The sequence below is a fragment of the Nycticebus coucang genome, chromosome 21 (assembly GCF_027406575.1).
Source record: "Nycticebus coucang isolate mNycCou1 chromosome 21, mNycCou1.pri, whole genome shotgun sequence".
Taxonomy (NCBI): domain Eukaryota; kingdom Metazoa; phylum Chordata; class Mammalia; order Primates; family Lorisidae; genus Nycticebus; species Nycticebus coucang.
Window position 1 is genome coordinate 22,106,959 of NC_069800.1, and position 22,911 is coordinate 22,129,869.

At 40.8% G+C, this 22,911-nt stretch overlaps 1 protein-coding gene across 3 annotated transcripts in view; it reads left to right on the forward strand.

The window, feature by feature from the left end:
* The window catches only part of SEL1L2 (SEL1L2 adaptor subunit of ERAD E3 ligase), an 81,781-nt gene that overhangs the window by 38,244 nt on the left and 20,626 nt on the right, over positions 1 to 22,911 (forward strand). For 2 of the 3 annotated variants that reach the window (XM_053574296.1, XM_053574294.1), the window contains 6 exons: positions 1,583 to 1,651; positions 2,816 to 2,893; positions 8,251 to 8,313; positions 9,055 to 9,142; positions 18,513 to 18,661; positions 20,119 to 20,193. In XM_053574296.1, coding sequence (XP_053430271.1) covers positions 1,583 to 1,651; positions 2,816 to 2,893; positions 8,251 to 8,313; positions 9,055 to 9,142; positions 18,513 to 18,661; positions 20,119 to 20,193 — 522 coding nt within the window. Of the gene's footprint in view, positions 1 to 1,582; positions 1,652 to 2,815; positions 2,894 to 8,250; positions 8,314 to 9,054; positions 9,143 to 18,512; positions 18,662 to 19,831; positions 19,998 to 20,118; positions 20,194 to 22,911 lie in introns of all 3 variants that reach the window. The other variant, XM_053574295.1, reaches the window with a different exon arrangement.

Sequence of the window (22,911 nt, forward strand, 5' to 3'; positions counted from 1 at the left end):
CAGGCTGCTTATAGAAGGATTCCAGTCTTGGCTGCTTGACTCTGAGGGCCACTAACTAGGGTCAGATAGTAATAATTCCTTCCTCATAGTGCTGTTGTGAAGATTAGGTAAGAAAAAGTTTGCAAGACCCTTTTTAGAGAACTGGGTATAATGTCTTTTATTCTGTTTCGTTGTAATTCTTTTTGTTATTTCTTTTATCCCACCTGTCACCCACTATGTTATTGCTCTTTACATATATTCCTTCTCAGCAACATTGTTAGGGAGCAAATGTAGGGACTGTGTTTGTTCATTTATGAATCACTTGTAATATCCAACATATTCTCTCATATATATAAATATATATAAATAATATATATAGAGAGAAAGAGACAGAGAAAGAGAAAAGCTTTCAATTAAGTTTTTGAAAGGATAAATGAAGATTGGAAGATGGATGGATGAGTGAATGCCTAATGCGATAAGGGCCAGAAGTGGTGGCATTTGTACTAATATAATGTCCACAAGACAAATCCACTTCAGCAGCAAGGGTATGGTTCTCTTTCTTTTTTTTTTTTGGCCAGGGCTGGGTTTGAACCCACCACCTTTGGCATATGGGGCTGGCGCCTTACTCCGTTGAGCCACAGGCACTGCCCCAAGGGTATGGTTCTCAAATAGGTTGGCAATATTCCTAGAGCAAATTTCCATATAACTACCCACATGTCTTCCCTAAACATTCTCTTCTCTTTGGAAAGGAGCAGATCCTTGAACATCAACCTAGTCAAAGCTTTTTAAAGAGCATCAGTGTTGGATCCTAACAAAACACTTTGAAGGAGGGCCTCCTGTCTCATTCCCAGGGCTGGTTTCTTTGATTACTCCATATGGTTTCTCAGGAGACTTTTCACACGGTCAGGATGCGGCCTAGGGAATGTGACAGCAAGGGACAAGGTCAACATTTATGTGTTTAGACGGAGTGCTTCCCTTACTGTTATGACCTAGACAAGATAAGAAGAGGCTTTGCCAGCCTCCTTAGATTTGATTCAGAAGGGATAGTCTTGAAGCTCCCCTCTGCATGAAGACATGGCCTCGGCAGGCAGCCAGGTGCGTCTGCTCTTGCTCTGCCTGTAAACACTGGGATGCAGTGTATGCAATTCTGCCAATTGTAAAACAAACTGTCTTTTAAAATAAGCACACAATGTCAATAGGGAGGCCTACTTTTTCAAAATAGTGGATTATTTAGCTCTCTAGCTGGTATTTATCTCTCCCCACAAGGCCACATGCCCATCATGTCTTTCCAAGCATGAAAACTAAGTCCTCACGTTCTAAAATTATATATGTCACATACATATATATATGCACGTGTGTATATATATATGCGCGTGTATATATACACGCACACATGCACATATATATATATAGAGAGAGAGAAAGACATTCTTCCACTTTTCAGGTTTATATTTAAAATAGCATTTGGAATAGTGCCTTCAACAAAATGGGCACTTTGTAGATATTTTTTGAAGCATATTGAATGAAATAAAGTTTAGTTCAAAAAGCCGCTTTGTATGATTTATTAGTGACTGGCAATAATACTGTTTTCTTTTCTCTCCAGAAAGCATTATACTACTTCTTAAAGGCAGCAAAGGCTGGGAGTGCAAACGCCATGGCATTTATAGGAAAGGTACATGCTTCACCTCCATCAATATTTTCTATCTTAAAAACTTGATAAATGGGTGGGACCAGCTAAGTAAACCTGGAGTAGGGTAACAGGACTACAGGCCTCTTTCATGGAAGCAGCTGAGGGGGTCATTCGGCTACAACCTAAGGGTAGGATTCTCAAGGTGATGGTTTGAGAAGAAGCCCCATACAACAGTAGCCCCATACAAGCAGCCTCAAAAGTATACCTGGGGCCAGGTGCTGTGGCTCACACCTGTAATCCCAGCACTCCAAAAGGCTGAGGTAAGAGGCTTAAGGGCAGAAGTTTGAGACCAGCCTGAGCAAGAACAAGACTCTATCTTTACCAAAAAAAATTAAAAGTGATCTGGGCATGGTGGCACATGCCTGTAGTCCCAACTACGAGAGAAACTGAAGCAAGGGAGTTGCTTGAGCCCAGCAGTTGAGGTTGCAGTAAGCTAAGAGGAGGCCACTACACTCCAATTGCAACAACAGAGTAAGACTCGGTCTCAAAAAGAAAAACAGTACTCCTGACTCAGAGATCTTCCTAAGCGTAGCTATGAGCCTATGAGGACCCCCTCCCTGACACGTAACAGCAAAGCCAGGCTGGGTGGGCATCAGAGACCACTCTGATGGGCTCAGTCAGGGGCTTTGAAGGAGAATCAGCTCCAGGCTGGCCAGGGTCCCTCCTATGCCACCTCTGCCAGGGTTTCCCAAGGCTGCTAGGCAGCCTTGTGGGGTTCCCCCAGAGCAGCATGTTCTTCTCTCTCCTTCAAAGACCACTGGCTCCCCTGAGTGCTGCCCTAGGCTCCTTGCAGCCCATCTGCATTAGTAACCATGGGGACGAGTGTTCTGCTTCCCGAAGTGCTACATGCAGTAAATTTAGACAAAAGAGACATGAGAAAACACAAGTAGGGTTGGTTTCTTTGCCCTCAGCAAGGTCGTTCCAGAATGTTTGTAGTGGATGGTATTCTTGGTTTTTCCTTTTCTTTTAAAGGAATCCAGGTAAAATTCAAATAACTTAAAACTAACCATTTTAACATGTACAGTTCAGTGGCATATACTACGCGCACAATGTTGTACGACCACTAACTCTATTTCATTTTAAAACATTTCTGTCACACTCAAATTCTTTTGTTTTATTACAACCTCTTTCATTTTCACCCCCTAGATGTATTTAGAGGGGAATGCCGCCGCACCACAAAATAACGCGACTGCCTTCAAATACTTTTCCATGGCAGCCAACAAGGTAGGTCCTCAACCTATCACCATAAACACATAAAAACAATCGGCATGTAGACTGGGCTAGAGAGTTGTCTTCAAACTTCCAAGCCCAAACAAGGAGGCTGTGAGGAGTTTTGTATCCTGGACAAGTACAGTATCATTGAAAATAAAATGTGAGGTGGGGGTGGGCAGAAATATGACTTGTCTTCGTGGTAAATGAAAATGGCAGTGATGTGGGTACCCTCGCAGGGGCGGGCAGGAGGCCAAACGGAGCTCGTCTTTCCCTGCCCCTGTGCATTAGGCTATTTAGCTTAGGAATAGTAAGGTCAGAGGAAGGAAAAACTCAATCAATAACTCTAGGAAGTTCAAGACAAAGACATCCAAGAAATGTCCACTTTTCTCCGGTCAGATCTAACCCAAAGGCCAGATCCCCTCCCCAACCCCACCCCTGATCCAGGCAGGAGGTTGTCAGGAAGGTGGCCAGGGCAAAGTGACTGAGAATGTGGTTCTGGAGGCAGAATCCCTGGCTTAAACGCCATCCCTATAACCTATTATCTGTGTGACCTTGGGCAATTTACTTAAACTCTCTGAGCCTTAGTTTCCCCATCTATGAAGTAGGAATACCTACTTGCCTGATATTGTGGTTGTTAAGATTAAAGGAGTAAATACATTTGTGCCTCATATTGTCAGGTACTTAAACAAGTGTCTGGCACATAGTACGTGCACTATTATCTTTTGCTGTCTGGAGACAGTTATGTAGAGTGAACTTTAAAGCACATTCAATACAGAATGGAGGGCAGACACAGTGGCTCACACCTATAATCCCAACACTCTGGGAGGCCAACGTGGGTGGATCGCTTGAGCTCAGGAGTTCAAGATCATCCTGAGCAAAAGTGAGACCCTACTAAAAACAGGAAAAGAAAAAAAACCAAAAAAACTAGTCGGGCATTGTGGTGCACATAACTCCAGCTACTCAGCAGTTTGAGGCAAGAGGATCACTTGAGCCCAAGAGTTTGAGGTTGCTGTGAGTTACGAAGCCACAGCATGGCAAGGAGTGAGACTCTGTCCCAAAAAACAAACAAACAAAGTGATTTTTGGTCTTCTGGATTCCTCCTAGTAGAGGAATTGCAGGACCAAATGGCAGGTCTACTTTTAGATCCCTGAGTGTTCTCCAAACTTCTTTCCAAAAAGAACGTATTACTTGCATTCCCACCAGCAGTGCAGAAGTGTTCCCTTTTCTCCACATCCACGCCAACATCTTAGTTTGATGTAAGTACTCCAAATTGTATAAAAAAATCAACTTTGTACCCCACAAATGCGTAAATGTATTCATGATCTATGTGTATATGACTTAATGAAAGGTAAAAAAAAGAAAAAGAAAAAGAAAAGAAAGAAAATATTCCAAATAAATATAATTTAGGCCACAGGATTAATTTAAAATACCAGTCATTTTTTTTTTTTTTTTGTAATTTCCAAAAAATACTGTTTGATGGCTCCTAGAATACCACAGAGTAATAAAAAACAAACACACAAAAAGCCTGCTTCCTCCTGTGGAAGTCTTGCCTTTGTTCCTAGGCTCAGTGAGGCTGATATCTGTCCAACAAGACTGGGTAGATTCCTTGAATTCCTTTAATGCATGAAGAACATCCACATCCCAATACCCAAGGGCCCCGTATTGGCAAACAGCCTTGATAAACCTTCTCTGCCCTCTGCCCGCACAGCAGGAAGCCTGCTGTTGTCTGACAGTCACACACTGCAACACTGGCAGTGAGGGTGGGCTCAAGTCAGGGAGTATTTTCCACTGATCTCAGTTTTTAAAAGCCCACATGCTGCTTTAGGAGCCTATTTATAAATGACTAGCACCTCAGAGCTTCTGCTATTATGGTGTAAATTACTGAGAAGGCTAACATTCAGCTCCCCTTCCTTGTAATTTGTGTGAAATTATTGCTCTGCAAGGCAGTTATCTGGAGTACCATTAGGTTAGGATGACAAGAAAAGCAGACACCACCACCCCCCACCCCAGAAAAAGAGGTAACAAGGGAGATCTCTTATAATCTGGCAAATAACTGATTTGTCAGCCCAAAGGAATAATGTCAGGAAGTTGAGTATATAAATCAACACAGCTCCAAAGCTGTCTGGGGCTATGGAACCAGCAGTGACCTGGGCCCCTTGTCTTCTAAACCTGAGGTATCCTTCCCTTACAATGGAAATCTGAAGGCCGGGCATGGTGGCCTATAGTCCCAGCATCCTGGGATGCTGAAGCATGTGGATAGCTTGAGCTCTGAGACCAGCCTGAGCAATAGTGAGACCCATCTCTACTAAAAATAGAAAAACTGAGGCACAGGATCACTTGAGCCTAAGAGCTTGAGGTTGCTATGAACTCTGACACCACGGCACTCTACTCAGGATACTAAAGTGAGACTCTGTCTTAAAAAAAAAAGAGAAAGGAAAAAAAAAAGGAAATCAGAAATTGTATTAAGCTAATTATGCTAATTAGCATTAGGTAGACATGGCCTGAACAATTTGTCAGATTTCTCACTCACATTCTTACTACTTGTTTTTAAAAACTACTTTTTATAAATTTGTTTTTAAGTTATACCAATACTAGGACACAGAGCCTTTATAATCTCTTTGTCTTATTTACTTAAGAATAAGGACAGTTATTCTTTATGACACTGAGCTCATACTGGGCCACAGTCCTCTGGTTCCCTGACACCTCTGAGGACATCAGGCCCTTCCCCATCTTCTGTCCTATGTCTCCCCAGCCCTCCATTCTAAGTCCCACTCATCCCCCAGAGAAGAGCCTAAGCCTCTCTCCCTTCACAAAACCACCCCACTCCCTTTTGTTTATATTAACATAATCGCTTCCCTCTTCTGACCTTACCCTGCACTCACTTCCACTGCTGGGATTTTAGACCTTTCTACCTTGTAGCTTCTTCTGTACTGTCTGAAGTCCATGTGTCTTCAACTAGGGGAGGGCAAGTGTCCTAACCTATAGCCCAGGTTCATGAAATACCTGTCAAATAAATGACCATATGCTCCTTGGGTTCACATCAGTTAATCTAAGCAAAAGCATTAAGCCCCACAGTGGAAGTTGTATACAAGAAGGCTCCAAGTTACAAAAATCTGACTTATACACAACTTGCACCTATGAACAGGGTTCATAGGTAAATGTACCTGTTCCAACTTACATGCAAATTCAGTTTAACAACAAACCTTCAGAACCTGGGGACTGCCAATACTCTAGGGTATTGGCTACACGCAGGTTTTGGAGTGCCCACGAAAAGTTTTAAGTACTGGTAAACTTCACATCAAAATCTAACATCCAGTTTTGCTTGGAAAATGTCACAAGTTGACAGTACAGAGCTGCCATGCCGTGGGGCACGAGGCAGCTGGAACAGAGTTGCCCATGCACTGCCGCAGCCTTCACACAGGGCAGGGTCTCTCCATTTGCCTCTATTTCCGCTGCTCTCTCCATCACCTGGTTTACTATACTTCTTATTATCACCTGTGTAGCTCCTAGAAGTGTCTGAGTCAGCCTCTCCTGACCTCAAAATCCTAAACAGGCACTCTGGTCCGTAAACATTTGGTGGAACTCTTTTAGAGGAGGAAAGTAATTTCTCCCACTTTTCCAGCTTTTCTCCTTCCTCTTTCCCTTCTTCCTTCCCTCCTCTCACTTCCCTTCTCTTCCCTTCCATTTTCTTCACCACCTAAACAAGGCTCATTAAAAGAAGACGGACTCACCAGAATTTGCCATATTCATCACATCAACCCCACTACTCTCAGGAGTCCTAGAACCCCAAGTAAATGTGGTCAGGAGAAAAGACGGTAGAAGATGGCAGAGTTATGTCACCAGTTTTAAGTACAGATGGGCTGTCATTAAAAACTCTAACAATAGCAGGGCCTTTGAGAGGCATAGGCTCAGAATTTTGAATCTGGAAACAGCTTTTGAGATATGCCTTCTCTATGAACTATTCCTGTGTCACTGAGGGGCTCCCTGGCTGCACCCCCAACAACTAAATTCAGGTGGTAAGAAAAACCTGAGAGCAGTTTCTATCAAAACTTAATTTCTGAAGAAATACTATACACTTGTAAAACAAACCAACAGATCTGCTGAATACAGGCCACGTGGTCAACCCTGGCTCCTTACTCAGTCACTAGGGGGTGGAATGCATGATGGGAGATGCAAAGAAAAAGGAATTTTCTAGTTGGGGGAGGCACCTTCAAAATTCACTCTACAGGGTGGTGCCTGTGGCTCAGTCGGTAAGGCGCCGGCCCCATATACCGAGGGTGGCAGGTTCAAACCCGGCCCCGGCTGAACTGCAACCAAAAAATAGCCGGGTGTTGTGGTGGGCGCCTGTAGTCACAGCTACTCGGGAGGCTGAGGCAAGAGAATTGCTTAAGCTCAGGAGTTGGAGGTTGCTGTGACCTGTGTGATGCCATGGCACTCTACGGAGGGCCATAAAGTGAGACTCTGTCTCTACAAAAAAAAATTCGCTCTTCATCCAGGTTTGATGTGCTAAATACCAACATATTTTAACATGTGCTGAACACTAACTGTGCTAAATTTCCCCTTCTTTGGAGTATTCAGAATATTTATCAGAAAAGTAGTAATTTAGCATCAAGTAAAAGAAAACATTAATTATGTTATAAGCAGTCAAATTTGACTAAAGAAACATAAACCAGCAATACTTTATTGTCTGGATTGAAATCCATAGAGTCTCTAAAATGTTATTTGGCCATTTATGTCAATCTCCTTTAACCAAAGTAGGTAACAATTATCTGGATAGACATTTTGCTTCTGGAACACTCCTACATATCCTTTAAACCCGGGCTCAAATATCACCAACTCTGACAACTCAATCACTTTCAGTTCCTAGCCTCAACCAGACAGCAAAGTATTCCTCTTCTAGGTGTCCACAACACTCTCAATTTATTTCCACTTCAGGATTTGGCACACTTGACATAACTTTAAGAGGATAACCCAATCCATTGATATGGCTTATAGACCACAAGCCTATGAACTCTCTTAAGGCAGGGATCATGGTTTATTCATCTTTTCCCCTCTCACCTTCTACCTTTTCCCTGTCTCAATTATGGAATTACCCACAAAGCAAGTCCTCAATATTAATATGTGTTGAAAGAAAGAATAGAGGAAAGATTTAACTCCATTTCCCTCTTCTCTTTTCTAGTCAGAGGGGATAATGAAGGTATGAAAGAAAAGACTAGAGAGATGGTCAAACTAACCTGCCCACTTCTTGGTTAACCTGCCTTGATTAATCTCTTACTGAGAGCATTTCAAATATTTTGAATGATTTTGCAGTAGTTTTCCTTATCATGAATTCCTCTGGGACTTTACTTGAGTTCTTAAAACTCTTCTAGGGCAATGCAATTGGTCTTCATGGGCTTGGTCTTCTTTATTTTTATGGAAAAGGAGTTCCTGTGGTAAGTTACATAATTTTATTATCTTTTTCACATGTTTCTAGCAATTTATAGGGCAAAATTCATGATTATTCATTAATTTAAAGGAATTAGTCTCTAATTACCTGGTTTGCCAAACTATTATATCAGATAATAGAGAATACAATACTTGGGTCATTATGTAAGTTTTGATATACACAAAAATCAAGAAACAAAATCTGCATAGATGGAAACAAATGAAGCCTTCCCAGCAACACCAATAAGCCAAGCAAGTTGAAACTTGAGAATCAGAAAGGACACTGTTTCTTAAAAGTGAAATAGTGAACCATGAACATAGTCTGTTTCAAAACTTTTATAGTGACCAACATAACCCAGTGGCACCTTTGTTCAAAAGACACAGAGCAAGCTCATGAAAAGAATAGTGTTCCTAATTATATCTCTGAGGATCCTCTGAGGATTCTATTGACAGAGAAATTTATCTTCTTCATTTAACCTCTGTCTTTTGAGTGACCTTCCCCCAATATCTAACAAAACCTACTGTCAGTGTAGAAAAAGACATCACTATGGTGAAAATGAGATAATTATTTCCTAATAGAATCTTGTATAATAATGAAATAAAATATGTAACACTTCTAATACTATTTTAATTAGCTTAAATCACAAAGGGCACTGTCTGTACTCTTTATAAAAAGTACAAGTCAATTGTTACCAGAAAGTTATACATGTACGTATACATTTAAATAATAGAGTGTAATTATCTTGCAGAATTATGCTGAAGCACTTAAATACTTTCAGAAGGCTGCAGACAAAGGGTGGCCCAATGCACAGTTCCAGTTAGGTTTCATGTACTACTGTAAGTGCTATGAATATGGCTGCTTTATTTAGAATAATATGTACCTTGTTAAGTCTGCTCATTTTGTAACAAAAATCAAAAGATTGGTGTGCTTGGTTAGAATGGGTGGGAACCTGTGGTCTTAAGAACCCTGCAGAGCTCCAAAGTATGGCCCCTTGACTGAATCCAAACTTCATGGAACAAATCCCTTTAGTAAAATGATTTATTCTGTAAAATTAGGGTTCAGTCAAAAAGGGCTCACTCAAGGAACCAGAAAGCCACAGGTTTCCTACCCCTTTAAAAAAGACTAAAACGGACACCAAATAGAGAAGGGGACAGGGAAGTGTTAAGTCAGGAAGCTCACCTTTGACATGGTTAAGTTTGAGGTGCTGGTGATGTTCAGTGCACATACCTGGAATCAAGCATGAAACTCACAAGAAAAGTCAAGCTTGGAGAGACAGATTTGAGAGGCATCAACATACAGGAGTCAGTTCAGCATAGATGAGGTTGCTTAGGGAGGTGAGGGTGTCTGAGAGGAAGGAGTAGCGGGCTATGATCAGAAATCTGGTGGTCCTCCATGCTATACTGAAGAATAGGCAGAGGAATACTAGTTGCTAAGAAGAATGAAAAGCTGTGTTCAGAGGAACGTGGAAAAGAAAAAGATCTTAAGGGAGCCAAGGCAGTAGAATGTTTGAGAAAGAGTAAATGAATGTTGAAAAAAAAAAAAAAAAGAGTAAATGAATGAGCACCCCTGTGAAATGAATGAAAAGCCTGGTTAGAAAAAGGTAAGAAAGGCCAGGCACCATGGCTCATCCTAATACTTTGGAAGGCTAAGGCAGGTGGAGCTCAAGAGTTCAAGACCAGCCCAAGCAAGAGTAAGACCGTGTCTCTACTGAAAACAGAAAAACTAACCAGGTGTAGTTGTGGGTGCCTATAGTTCCAGCTATTCTTGAGGCTAAGGCAAGAGGATCACTCAAACCCAGGAGTTTGAGGTTGCTGTGAGCTATGACACCAGGACACTCTACCCAGGGCACAGAGTGAGACTCTGTCTCAAAAAAAAAAAAAAAGAAAAAAAAAGTAAGAAATAACTGAGTACCCAGGACACTTGGAAATATGGAGAATGTTGGAGAGCTCACTGGACTGTTGGATTGGAAGCCAGATGACAATGGGTTAAGGTGTGAATGGAAGGTGAAGAAGTAGATAAGTAAGCAGTGTGCTCTTCAAGGGAAGGAAAGAGATGGAATTGCAGTATGAGAGAGACCAAGAACCAAGATGTTTTTAAGATGGCAAGAGATGTGAGCACAGTTATAATTGATGAAAGAAAATTCTGGAAAACTTTGGTAGTATTATGATCTAATTCAGCAGTTTTCAACCTGTGGGTTGCGGCCCCTTTTTAACAATGAAAATACATTGCGGCTGGGGAGGAGAGCAAGATGGCAGCCGATGGCTTCCTTGCATCTGGGCACCGTGAGTCCGGGGAGACAGGACTCCAGGCATCTCTGGCTGGTGGGATCTGCCTATCATCACCCCTGTGAGGATACAGAGAGTCAGCGAGAGACTTCTGGACCACAAGAAGAGGACTAAAACAGTGGAAAAACGGCAAGTGGTCACGTGTGTTCAATCCGTCTAAACCCGCCCGCAACTGTAAGTTCAGTAGCAGCGAGACTGCAAACCAGAAAGGCCTTACCTGTGAACTGTTTTGGTGTCTTTGGACTTGACACTCAGTTGAACTGCCTTGGGGAGAGCCTGAGCGGGAATGCGGAGAACTTTGGCAGTTTTCCAGGGCCCCAGTCTGAGTCGCTGAGCCAGATAGAGCTAATAGTGTTTGGCTGTGGGCCACAGGGAGCCATTGTGAGCGATCTGCCCCGGCAAGCTCCGCCCTCAGGGTCGCAGAGCTAGAATTGGGTGGGAGCTGGAAACCGAGTGACCGAGTAGCCTAAGGGTGGGGTCTGAGCTGCCTTGCAGCCCTAACCCTCAGGGGCAGAGTGAGACGGATTTTGGCACACTGGGTAAGTGGATAGCCACTTCAGCAGTGATTCCAGCCATAAGCACTTTCCTGGGAAAGCTTGTGCTCAGCAAGTTTACAAGTTCAAAGTGCCTTTTAAGTGGGCTGAAGAGAGATGTAGGGTGTCTACCTGCTTGGGTTTGAGAAATCAGCAGCCTCCAGTTGTATCAGAACTGTGATTAACATCTCATACCCCAGAAGACCACGTGTTGCCCAGACAATATTCAACAACATATACATACTGCTTTGTTTTTGGTTGTGTTTTGTTTTTTCTGTTTTTTTGTTTTTGTTTTGTTTATTTTGATGTTGTTTTGTTTTTTAATTTCCACCTCTTCCGTACAGATCTTTTTTCTTTCTCAATTTTTCTAGTTTAATTATAATTTCCCATTGCTGCCTTTTTTAATAACTAGAACTTCATTTTTCCTACTGTTTCTACCACTATAATTTAGTTTTTCACCCAATTTTATCCCGTAAAGTTTTCTGTTTGCTTGTTTTGGTTTGATTTATAGCATTTTTGTCTTTCCTCTCTACTTGGTGGAGGTGGGGTACTGTGTCTGATCAGGTTAGCAAAGAGGTGCTGACCTCAAGGGACCCACCCAACTGGACATCCCCAGAAAGTGGTTTTTTTTAAAGGTTGTGTCAAAGTACCCTACTGTACACCTATATTGCTCTGTCTCCCTCTTTCTGTGCCTCTCTTCTTTTTGTCAATATTCCTTTTACCCACCCCCTCTCATTTCTCTATTTTCTTTTCATTCTCTCCTTCTTTCTTTCATCCCTTCTTGCTTTTCAACCTTCTCATCCTTCTGGTCCTGTACCAAAAGGACTCATCGAAAACTTAGTCTACAGGCACAGGAACTTAAAGAGCAAGAGGAAGTAAAAGAAAAATTAGGGCAAGGAAACAGATAAAAGAAATCACTCATGAAGAAGAATTAGCAGAAAACTCCAGGCAAGATGAAGAACCAGTCAAGAACAACCCCTCCAAGGGACCATGAGGTAGCTACTGCAGAGGATTACACATATAAAGAAATGTTAGGAATGACAGAAAGGGAATTTAAAATACACATGATGAAAACAATGAAGGAAATGATGGAAACAATGAAGGAAACTGCTAATACAGTGGAAAATAACCAAAAGGAAATCCAAAAACAGAACCAAATAAGAGATAAATGATATGAAGAATATAGAAAGAATATAGCAGAGCTGAAGGAACTGAAGCAGTCAATTAGGGAACTTAAAGATGTAATGGAAAGTATCAGCAACAGGTCACAGCATGCAGAAGAAAGAATTTCAGAGGTAGAAGACAAAGTTCTTGAGATAATTCAGATAGTAAAGGAAGCAGAAAAGAAGAGAGAGAAAGCAGAATGTTCACTGTCAGAATTATGGGACTTTATGAAGCGTTCCAACATACGAGTTATAGGAATCCCAGAAGGGGAAGAAAATGCCCCAGAGGAATGGAAGCCATACTAGAGAATATTATAATTGAAAATTTCCCAAATATCACCAAATATTCTGACACACTGCTTTCAGAGGGATATTGGACCCCAGGTCTCCTCAACTCTAACCGAGCTTCTCCAAGATGCATTGTGATGAACCTGTCCAAACTCAAGACAAAAGAAAAAATTCTGCAAGCTGCCAGGAGTAAGCACCAGTTGACCTATAGGGGCAAATCCATCAGTGACTGCAGACTTCTCTAATCAAACTTTCCAAGCAAGGAGACAATGGTCATTTACCTTTTATCTACTTAAACAGAACAATCTCCAGCCCAGAATTCTATACCCTGCTAAGCTAAGCTTTAAAATTGATGGAGAAATCAAATCATTTACGGATATACAAACATTGAAGAAATTTGCCACAACAAGACCAGCTCTACAGGAAATACTTCAACCTTTTCTACACACTGACCATCACAATGGATCAGCAGCAAAATAAAAACTCAGAAATTAAAGGACAGAACCTAACCTCCACACTGATACAAAAGATAACACTAAGCAATAGACTCTCACAAAATAAGATGAATAGAACACTACCACGCTTATCAATTATCTCAATAAATGTTAATGGCTTGAATTCCCCACTGAAGAGACATAGATTGGCTGACTGGATTAAAAAACACAAGCCATCCATTTGCTATCTCCAAGAAACACACCTGACTTCAAAAGACAAATTAAAGCTCCCAGTCAAGGGTTGGAAGACAATTTTTCAGGCAAATGGAATTCAGAAGAAAAGAGGAGTTGCAATCTTATTTTCAGATACATGTGGATTTAAAGCAACTAAAGTCAAAAAAGACAAAGATGGTCACTTTATATTGGTCAAGGGAAAAATACAATAAGAAGACGTTTCAATTCTAAATATTTATGTACCCAATTTAAATGCTCCTAGATTCTTGAAAGAAACCTTACTCAGTCTGAGCAATATGATAACCGATAATACCATAATAACAGGGGATTTTAAGACTCCCCTTACAGAGCTGGACAGATCCTCTAAACAGAAATTAAACAAAGATATAAGAGATTTAAATGAGACCCTAGAACAACTGTGCTTGATAGACGCATATAGAACACTCCATCCCAGAGATAAAGAATACACATTTTTCTCATCACCCCATGGAATGCTCTCCAGAATTGATCATATCCTGGGACACAAAACAAATATCAACAGAATCAAAAGAATTGAAATTTTACCTTGTATCTTCTCAGACCATAAGGCACTAAGGGTGGAACTCAACAAAAACGTTCGACCCCAAACAAAGACATGGAAATTAAACAATCTGCTGTTGAATAACAGATGGGTGCAGGCAGAAATAAAACAGGAAATGATTAACTTCCTTGAGCATAGGAACAATGAAGACACAAACTACCAAAACCTGTGGGAAACTTCAAAAGCAGTTTTGAGAGGAAAATTCATTGCTTTAGATGCTTACATTCGAAAAACAGAAAGAGAGCGCATCAACAATCTCACAAGCCATCTTATGGAACTGGAAAAAGAAGAACAATCTAAGCCCAATGTCAGTAGAAGAAAAGAAATCTCCAAAATCAAATCAGAGATCAATGAAATTGAAAACAAAAGAATCATTCAGAAAATTAATGAAACAAGGAGTTGGTTTTTCGAAAAAATAAGTAAAATAGATAAACCATTGGCCAGACTAATGAGAAATAGAAAAGTAAAATCTCTAGTAACCTCAATCAGAAATGATAAAGGGGAAATAACAACTGACCCCACAGAGATACAAGAGATCATCTCTGAATACTACCAGAAACTCTATGCCCAGAAATTTGACAATGTGAAGAAAATGGATCAATATTTGGAATCACACCCTCTCCCTAGACTTACCCAGGAAGAAATAGAGCTTTTTCAAGACCAATTTCAAGCACTGAGATCAAAGAAACAATAAAAAATCTTCCAACCAAAAAATGCCCTGGTCCAGATGGCTTCACACCAGAATTCTATCAAACCTTCAAGGAAGAACTTATTCCTGTACTGCAGAAATTATTCCAAAAAATTGAGGAAGGAGGAATCCTCCCCAACACATTTTATGAAGCAAACATCACCCTGATACCAAAACCAGGAAAAGACGCAAACAAAAAGGAGAATTTCAGACCAATCTCACTCAAGAATATAGATGCAAAAATTCTCAACAAAATCCTAGCCAGTAGATTACAGCTTATCATCAAAAAAGTCATTCATCATGATCAAGTAGGCTTCATCCCAGGGATGAAAGGCTGGTTTAACATACGCAAGTCCATAAACGTTATCCACCATATTAACAGAGGCAAAAATAAAGATCACATGATCCTCTCAATAGATGCAGAAAAAGCATTTGATAAAATCCAGCATCCTTTTCTAATTAGAACACTGAAGACTATAGCCATAGGTGGCACATTTCTAAAACTGATTGAAGCTGTCTATGAGAAACCCATAGCTAATATTTTACTGACTGGAGTAAAACTGAAAGCTTTTCCTCTTAGAACTGGAACCAGACAAGGTTGTCCTCTGTCACCTTTACTATTCAACATAGTGCTGGAAGTTCTAGCCAATACAATTAGGCAAGAGAAGGAAATAAAGGGAATCCAAACAGGAGCAGAGGAGGTCAAACTCTCCCTCTTTGCTGATGACATGATCTTATACTTAGAGAACCCCAAAGACTCAACCACAAGACTCCTAGGAGTCATCAAAAAATACAGTAATGTTTCAGGATATAAAATCAATGTCCACAAGTCAGTAGCCTTTGTATACGCTAATAACAGTCAAGATGAGAAGCTAATTAAGGACACAACTCCCTTCACCATAGTTTCAAAGAACATGAAATACCTGGGAATATACCTAATGAAGGAGGTGAAGGACCTCTATGAAGAAAATTATGAAATCCTCAGAAAGGAAATAGCAGAGGATATTAACAAATGGAAGAACATACTATGCTCATGGATTGGAAGAATCAACATTGTTAAAATGTCTATCCTTCCCAAAGCAATCTACCTATTCAATGCCATTCCTATGAAAATACCAACATCGTACTTTCAAGATTTGGAAAAAATGATTCTGCGTTTTGTATGGAACCGGGGAAAAAAACGTATAGGTAAGGCATTTCTTAGTAATAAAAATAAAGCTGGGGGCATCAGCATACCAGATTTTAGTCTGTACTACAAAGCCATAGTGGTCAAGACAGCATGGTACTGGCACAAAAACAGAGACATAGACACTTGGAATCGAATTGAAAACCAAGAAATGAAACTAACATCTTACAACCACCTAATCTTCGATAAACCAAACAAGAACTTACCTTGGGGGAAAGACTCCCTATTCAATAAATGGTGTTGGGAGAACTGGATGTCTACCTGTAAAAGACTGAAACTGGACCCACACCTTTCCCCACTCACAAAAATTGATTCAAGATGGATAAAGGACTTAAATTTAAGGCATGAAACAATAAAAATCCTCAAAGAAAGCATAGGAAAAACACTGGAAGATATTGGCCTGGGGAAAGACTTCATGAAGAAGACTGCCATGGCAATTGCAACAACAACAAAAATAAACAAATGGGACTTCATTAAACTGAAAAGCTTCTGTACAGCCAAGGAGACAATAACCAAAGCAAAGAGACAACCTACACAATGGAAAAGGATATTTGCATATTTTCAATCAGACAAAAGCTTGATAACTAAGATCTATAGAGAACTCAAATTAATCCACATGAAAAAAGCCAACAATCCCATATATCAATGGGCAAGAGATATGAATAGAACCTTCTCTAAAGATGACAGACGAATGGCTAACAAACACATGAAAAAATATTCATCATCTCTTTACATTAGAGAAATGCAAATCAAAACAACCCTGAGGTATCATCTAACCCCAGTGAGAATGGCCCACATCTCAAAATCTCAAAACTGCTGATGCTGGCATGGATGTGGAGAGAAGAGAACACTTTTATACTGCTGGTGGGACTGCAAACTAGTACAACCTTTCTGCAAGGAAGTATGGAGAAACCTCAAAGCACTCAAGCTAGACCTCCCATTTGATCCTGCAATCCCATTACTGGGCATCTACCCAGAGGAAAAAAATCGTTTTATCATAAGGACACTTGTACTAGACTTTTTATTGCAGCTCAATTTGCAATCACCAAAATGTGGAAACAGCCTAAATGCCCCACCAACCCAGGAATGGATTAACAAGATGTAGTATATGTACACCATGGAATACTATTCAGCCATTAAAAACAATGTAGACTTCACATCCTTTGTATTAACCTGGATGGAAGTGGAAGACATTGTTCTTAGTAAAGCATCACAAGAATGGAGAAGCATGAATCCTATGTACTCAATTTTGATATGAGGACAATTAATGAAAATTAAGGTTATGGGGGGGGGGAGGAAAAGCAGAAAGAGGGACGGAGGGAGGGGGTGGGACCTTGGTGTGTGTCACACTTTATGGGGACAAGACATGATTGCAAGAGGGACTTTACCTAACAATTGCAATCAGTGTAACCTGGCTTATTGTACCCTCAATGAATCCCCAACAATAAAAAAAAAAAAAAGAAAATACATTGAGGCATTAGGAAGGTTGAGAACCACTGATCTAATTGGACCCACCATAGGTGAAGGCTTCATAGGCTTCATAGGCTTGATTTCTCACCCTTAAAGATTGGAGGGAGGGAAGAAAAGATGGTAAAAATGTAAATATGAGCGGATAGAGAGGCAAAAAAGTACAGACAATGTGAAGTTTTTCTCCATGATCTAATAGGTACTAAGTTGCCTTCTGAGAGCAAAGGCACGGTGGCTGGGGCAGGATGTCTCAGAAAGCAAAGAAGGTTTGTAATAATCTCTGTGGGGACTGAAAGAGGGGGCATCCAAGACAAATGCCAGAAAATCTGAACACACCTGAGCATCCCCATCAATCCTTCATGCCAGAGGTATAACCGGGGTTGCAGCAAATCACATCAGGGGTCAAATCTGGTCAAGAGGTCACCTGGCATTTTCCATAATAACCCAGCAGGAGGGCCTGTTTTGCACTCTCTTGGGAGTTGAGGTTTACCTAAGATGGCCTTGTTCTTCAAGTTCATTCTAACCTTAGACTTGGGAATCTATCAGATTCCTCAAGCTTCTAGAATAAGCATTACAGTCATGGCTAATGTATAATTTGGCCCTCTCAACCTGTCAAAGGGTGTCCCACAGTTTATAGATAAGCAAACAGAGCCATAACAAGGTCAGACATCTTGCCCAAGATCACATAATGGAGCCTGAATTCAAACTTGGTGATCCGCTCCCATAGCTTTCACTTTCAATCAATAGCTACATGGAATGTTGGAGCTAGAAGGGGATTTATGGGCCATTTAGGCAAAGCCCTCTCCTTTTGCAAATGAAGAGCCTAGATGTGCCCAATTCACAAAAGTAAAAGAGCCAAGACAAGAATCCCAGCTCTTGGGAGTCCGCTGGTCCCCCCCACCGCCCCCATCCCCCCTAGTGCCAAGAGCCTCTCTTTGCTGCAAGTGTGAGATGAATGAGAGCTGGGCGTCCTGGAGCTGGGATTTGCTGGCACCGTACTCCATAGTTGTAACTGGAAGAAAACTAGACTTCTCTCCTGGTGTCTAAGGATGACAAAGATGGGAGGTGCATCATAGTGGAGCTTCTGGTTCTCAGATGCTCACTTAATCTCCTTTTCATTAAAAGGAGATATTTTCATGAGACTAAAGTGTTTTTTTCTGAATTGATCAAGAATATAAATCCTTATATTCTTTCTTCTAAACAAGCTGAACACTCCCCAAATATATAGCAACTTGACGTTTGGTTGGCTTTTCCCATCCTATTTAAAATAGTGGGCCATTATATCCATAGATTATAATGTAAAAAATAAAATATACAAGGGGTGGCTCAAAACAATTTTAATTTTCAGCTGGCTCTGGCATATGGAGGGATTATAAACTTGCCTTCAAATATTTTTACCTGGCATCTCAGAGCGGGCAACCCCTTGCCATTTATTATCTGGCCGAGATGTACGCGACAGGAACAGGAGTTTTAAGATCATGCCGAACTGCTGTGGAGGTAAATATGGACTCTTTTTAAAATACTTTTCGTTTATCACACAGAAGAGGTGACACTGTCTTTAAATTGTTGGTGCATTTGATTTTATAGCTATTACATCTTTCTCTCAGTTGACAATGTGAACACTGACATTTGTCAGAGAGGAAAAGCAGTGATGTAGCTCAGGTTGGGAAAGAGAGAAAGAAATCATCCCTCCTCTGTCTCACCTTTGGCTTTTCATCAAGTTCAGAGCTCACCTATGAATCCAGTTAAGGAGCTCTGTTTCAGCCTTCAATCAAATCACCAGTGTAATTTGGCACCTCTAGTGGGACTGGGAATTGCTACTTGGGGAATGAAAGGCTTGATTTAGACTAGAAAACATGGCCCACTTCTTCCCAGAAAGCAGAGTCCTTAAGTTTTTGATGACTGGGATGACTATTGAGAAAGTGGATTCTTTCAGCCTGAGCCAGAGATGTACTTTTCAAAAGAATGCTTTTAGGACCTTAATGCCTTCATTGATTTATTAAACACTTCCGCTGCACCAGTATAAATACCTCTGTGTTGCAACCCAGTCCCTCTGAAACTCATTTCAAAAGCTTCCAGCTAATAATCTATCTTTAGATTTGCTCCTCTGCCAACTTCCTAATGAATTATGTATGGCTAACCTCTTTTGGTTACATAAAGGCTATTCAGCTAAGTTGACATTTGTCCTTCTAGAGCTCTGCACACTTCCCTCACAGTTATGTCACCTATACCCTTGGGCACTGTCTTTCCTTCATTCTCTCCTTTCCACATCAGTTGTGGCCTCATAACTTACCTTATTAAACAACAGTGCCCAAGGGTATAGTTCCTTTAAAAAGCAACAACCACCAACTAAACAAACAACAACAACAACAACAAAAATCCATAAGTCAATACATTCTTGTTCTGCCAAATAGTCTCCAAGTCACAAAAGTTTATGATATGAATTTAAGAGAAGCCCAAGGAAGTTTTGCTCAAGACAAAATATATAATATACATGTAATCTTTGTGACTATAACAGGTATTAACCTATTACCTTAAATCATTTGTAAAAGCCATTCTTTAGACCTAAAATCCTTGCTAGGAGCTGAAGATTAATTTTTCAGTCATCATTTGCTTGAGATGAAGTATATTGGCTAACTAGTCTGCTTGATTCTCTTCCATATACAGCTTTATAAAGGTGTCTGTGAACTAGGCCACTGGGCTGAGAAATTCCTGACAGCTTACTTTGCCTATAAAGATGGTGATCTAGATTCTTCTCTTGTTCAGTATGCACTGCTTGCAGAAATGGGGTATGAAGTAGCTCAAAGCAATTCAGCATTCATTTTGGAATCTAGTAAGATAAGTTAAAATTCTCTGCAATTCCCCAATCATACATATGCATATATGACTTTACTATAGAGTCATTTTAACCCTTCCTAATGGAATGCCTCCCTTTTTGTTTGTTTTTTGTTTAGAAAAGGCCAAAATTCTTGAGAAAGAGAAGATGTACCCACTGGCACTTCTCCTGTGGAATCGAGCTGCCATTCAAGGTATAGAACTTAGATTAAAAATAAGCACATTCCTGGTCCTTGTCTGCTCTTATTCATCTGATTTGCTTTAGCTATGTTCTGGGGCACATAGGCAGAGAGGTACAGAATATCAAGTAGGTGGCATTTCAAACTATACTGATGTTAGGGTCAGTATCCAGTAAGAGGTCATGTCTAGGAACTGCTTTTCTTCATTATTATCAAGGCCCCTGGTTCAGCAAACCATAGGAATTTTCTTATGGCTCTGTCCCATGGCACCAGAACAGTTCTTGGAAACATGATGATTTTACTCAAGAAGCCGGTTTTCTTAGTCTGACTTTAGTCACTCATTTGCTGAGTTATTGACTGAACTAATCAGAGATGTGACTTACGTCTCAATGAGTTTATAGGCAAAATTACTTACGTGACTCAGACTCCTTTGATTTCTCTTTTAAGATATGACATTAGTGACTACCACAAACTTCAGATCTTTACAATAACCACTAGCAAGTAAGAATCAAGACAAAACCCAGAAAGAAATGACAAGATCCTCACCACTTTCCTGGAGTTCTCATGTCCTGCTTCTCAGGGTCTCATGGATAAAGAATATGAGATATCAGTGGTGGGAAAAGCATTGGCAGGTGGCATTTGCATTACTATGTCTCTTCCTATTTTTTCTGCTAAAATGATATTATTAAAAGCAAAGTGATACTGCAAAGCTGTCACAATGGGCATTTGGATGTGTGAGGAACTCTCTTGCAACAAGAGAGCAATTTTGCTTCCAATTATGTTTCTGAAAATCATCTATGCTAAAGCCAAACCATCCCTTTCACAGGAAGCGAACAGGATAAAAAATGATTCTGAGCTGACAGTAACATGAGGCAAAGGAAAGAGTCACAGTGGTGCCTGCACAGATCCAGCAGTGCTGGTAACACAGCAGCAAGCCGCCAGTGAGGTTTTAGTGAGAAATTCCCTTTAGAAGTCCATGTTTTCTAAAATGCAACAAAGCAATAAAGACCATATTTAGAGAGGGGAACAACACCCGCAATCTCTCAGCCATAGCAAATCAGCTTAATTGCAACAAATACAAGTTTATTCCAAGCCTGGAAATAGTGTGGAAGTTGCACCAAGGAAAGGAGACATTGGAAAAAAGGGTACATGAATATTAAACTGAATTCTCAAGTATATAAAAAAAAAATCAAGCAGCTAAAAATAATTATGTGTCACAAGAGAGGTCAGGAGTAAGTGTCCCTGCAGACACAGCTGCTGAGTGGCTCACTTGGAGTTAGGAAATCTAATAATGAAATTTTCCAATTAGTCTCTGGCCACGCTTCTTTTAGCAATCACTGGATGTGAGCAGGGTGGTGAACCATCAGGACTCAGTCACCACCCTGTGACTGTGAAAAGGATTGACACGGAAAACTCTCCACTGTCAAGCAATCCCCACTGAAGCCCATCAGGATGGCCACATGTCCCAGTCTGTTCCCTCATTAGAGTGGAGCTGCATCCTGCTGAGAGCCAGGTTGTTCACTACCTTCCCCTCCCAGAGACTTCAGGGATCCTGCCCAAGATTGTAAAGCTTGAAAATGCACAGACTTTTCCTATCCCTCTGGCTTATGGCCCAGAAGGAACCTCAGGAGTCCAGGGAAGGAAGTTTTGGGCAAAATTAGAGATAAAATAAGTTTTTCTTTGGGGTTCACTTCTGAGTACCATTCTTATGAGGCTTCGCTTCCAGTTTCCTATACATTTTGAAGCATCAGGGAAGCAAACCCTGGTAACTAATGTCATTGTCAGCTTAAGAATTGTATAATGTTAATTCCACTCAGAGCTAAAGATGGCTCATGGTATTATATCTCATAGAGGTGTCTGTATTTTAATAGAAAATTCTAGAACACTAAAAGAACTTCAGTACTCAAAGGAATACACGCCAAAGGATTTTAGGCACTGCACTAGGCCAAAAGGGAAGACATTTTTAGAAGGAGTTCTACATCACTTAACGATGCACTCAGATCATACCACACGGGGTACTTCCTTTTTTTCCAAGTGCTAGAAGGGCTGGCCACAGCTGCAAAGGGTGTCCTAGATGAGTGTCCCTTCTTCTTTTCAATCAACATTCTTCTAACAAATGGAAACATGGAGCCCAAGGACACTGTTATGGTTCATCCTTAACAAGCCTTTAGAAGACTCATAGTTTAAAAAGTTACATGATGGTGGTTGGTGCCCGTGGCTCAGTGGTTAGGGCACCGGCCACATGCACCAAGGCAGGTTCAAACCCAGCCAGAGCCTGCTAAACAACAATGACAACTGCAACCAAAAAATAGCGGGGCATTGTGGCAGGCGCCTGTAGTCCCAGCTACTTGGGAGGCTGAGGTAAGAGTATTGCCTAAGCCCAAGAGTTTGAGGTTGCTATGAGCTGTGATGCCACAGCACTCTACCGAGGGTGACATAATGAGACTCTGTCTCAAAATAAATAAATAAATAAAAAGGCACATGACTTTTTCTACTTGATATATTCATGTTTGACAGAAAGTAATAATCTAAATTACTTAATATTTGGGGAAAGCTTTTTTCTTTTTTTATTGAGACAGAGTCTCACCTTCTCACCCTTGGTAGAGTGCTATGGCATCATAGCTCACAGAAACCTCAAACTCTTGGGCTCAAGCTATTCTCTTGCCTCAGCCTCCCTAGTAGCTGGGACTATAGGCACCCACCATATGCCCTGGTATTTTTTGTTTGTCTGTT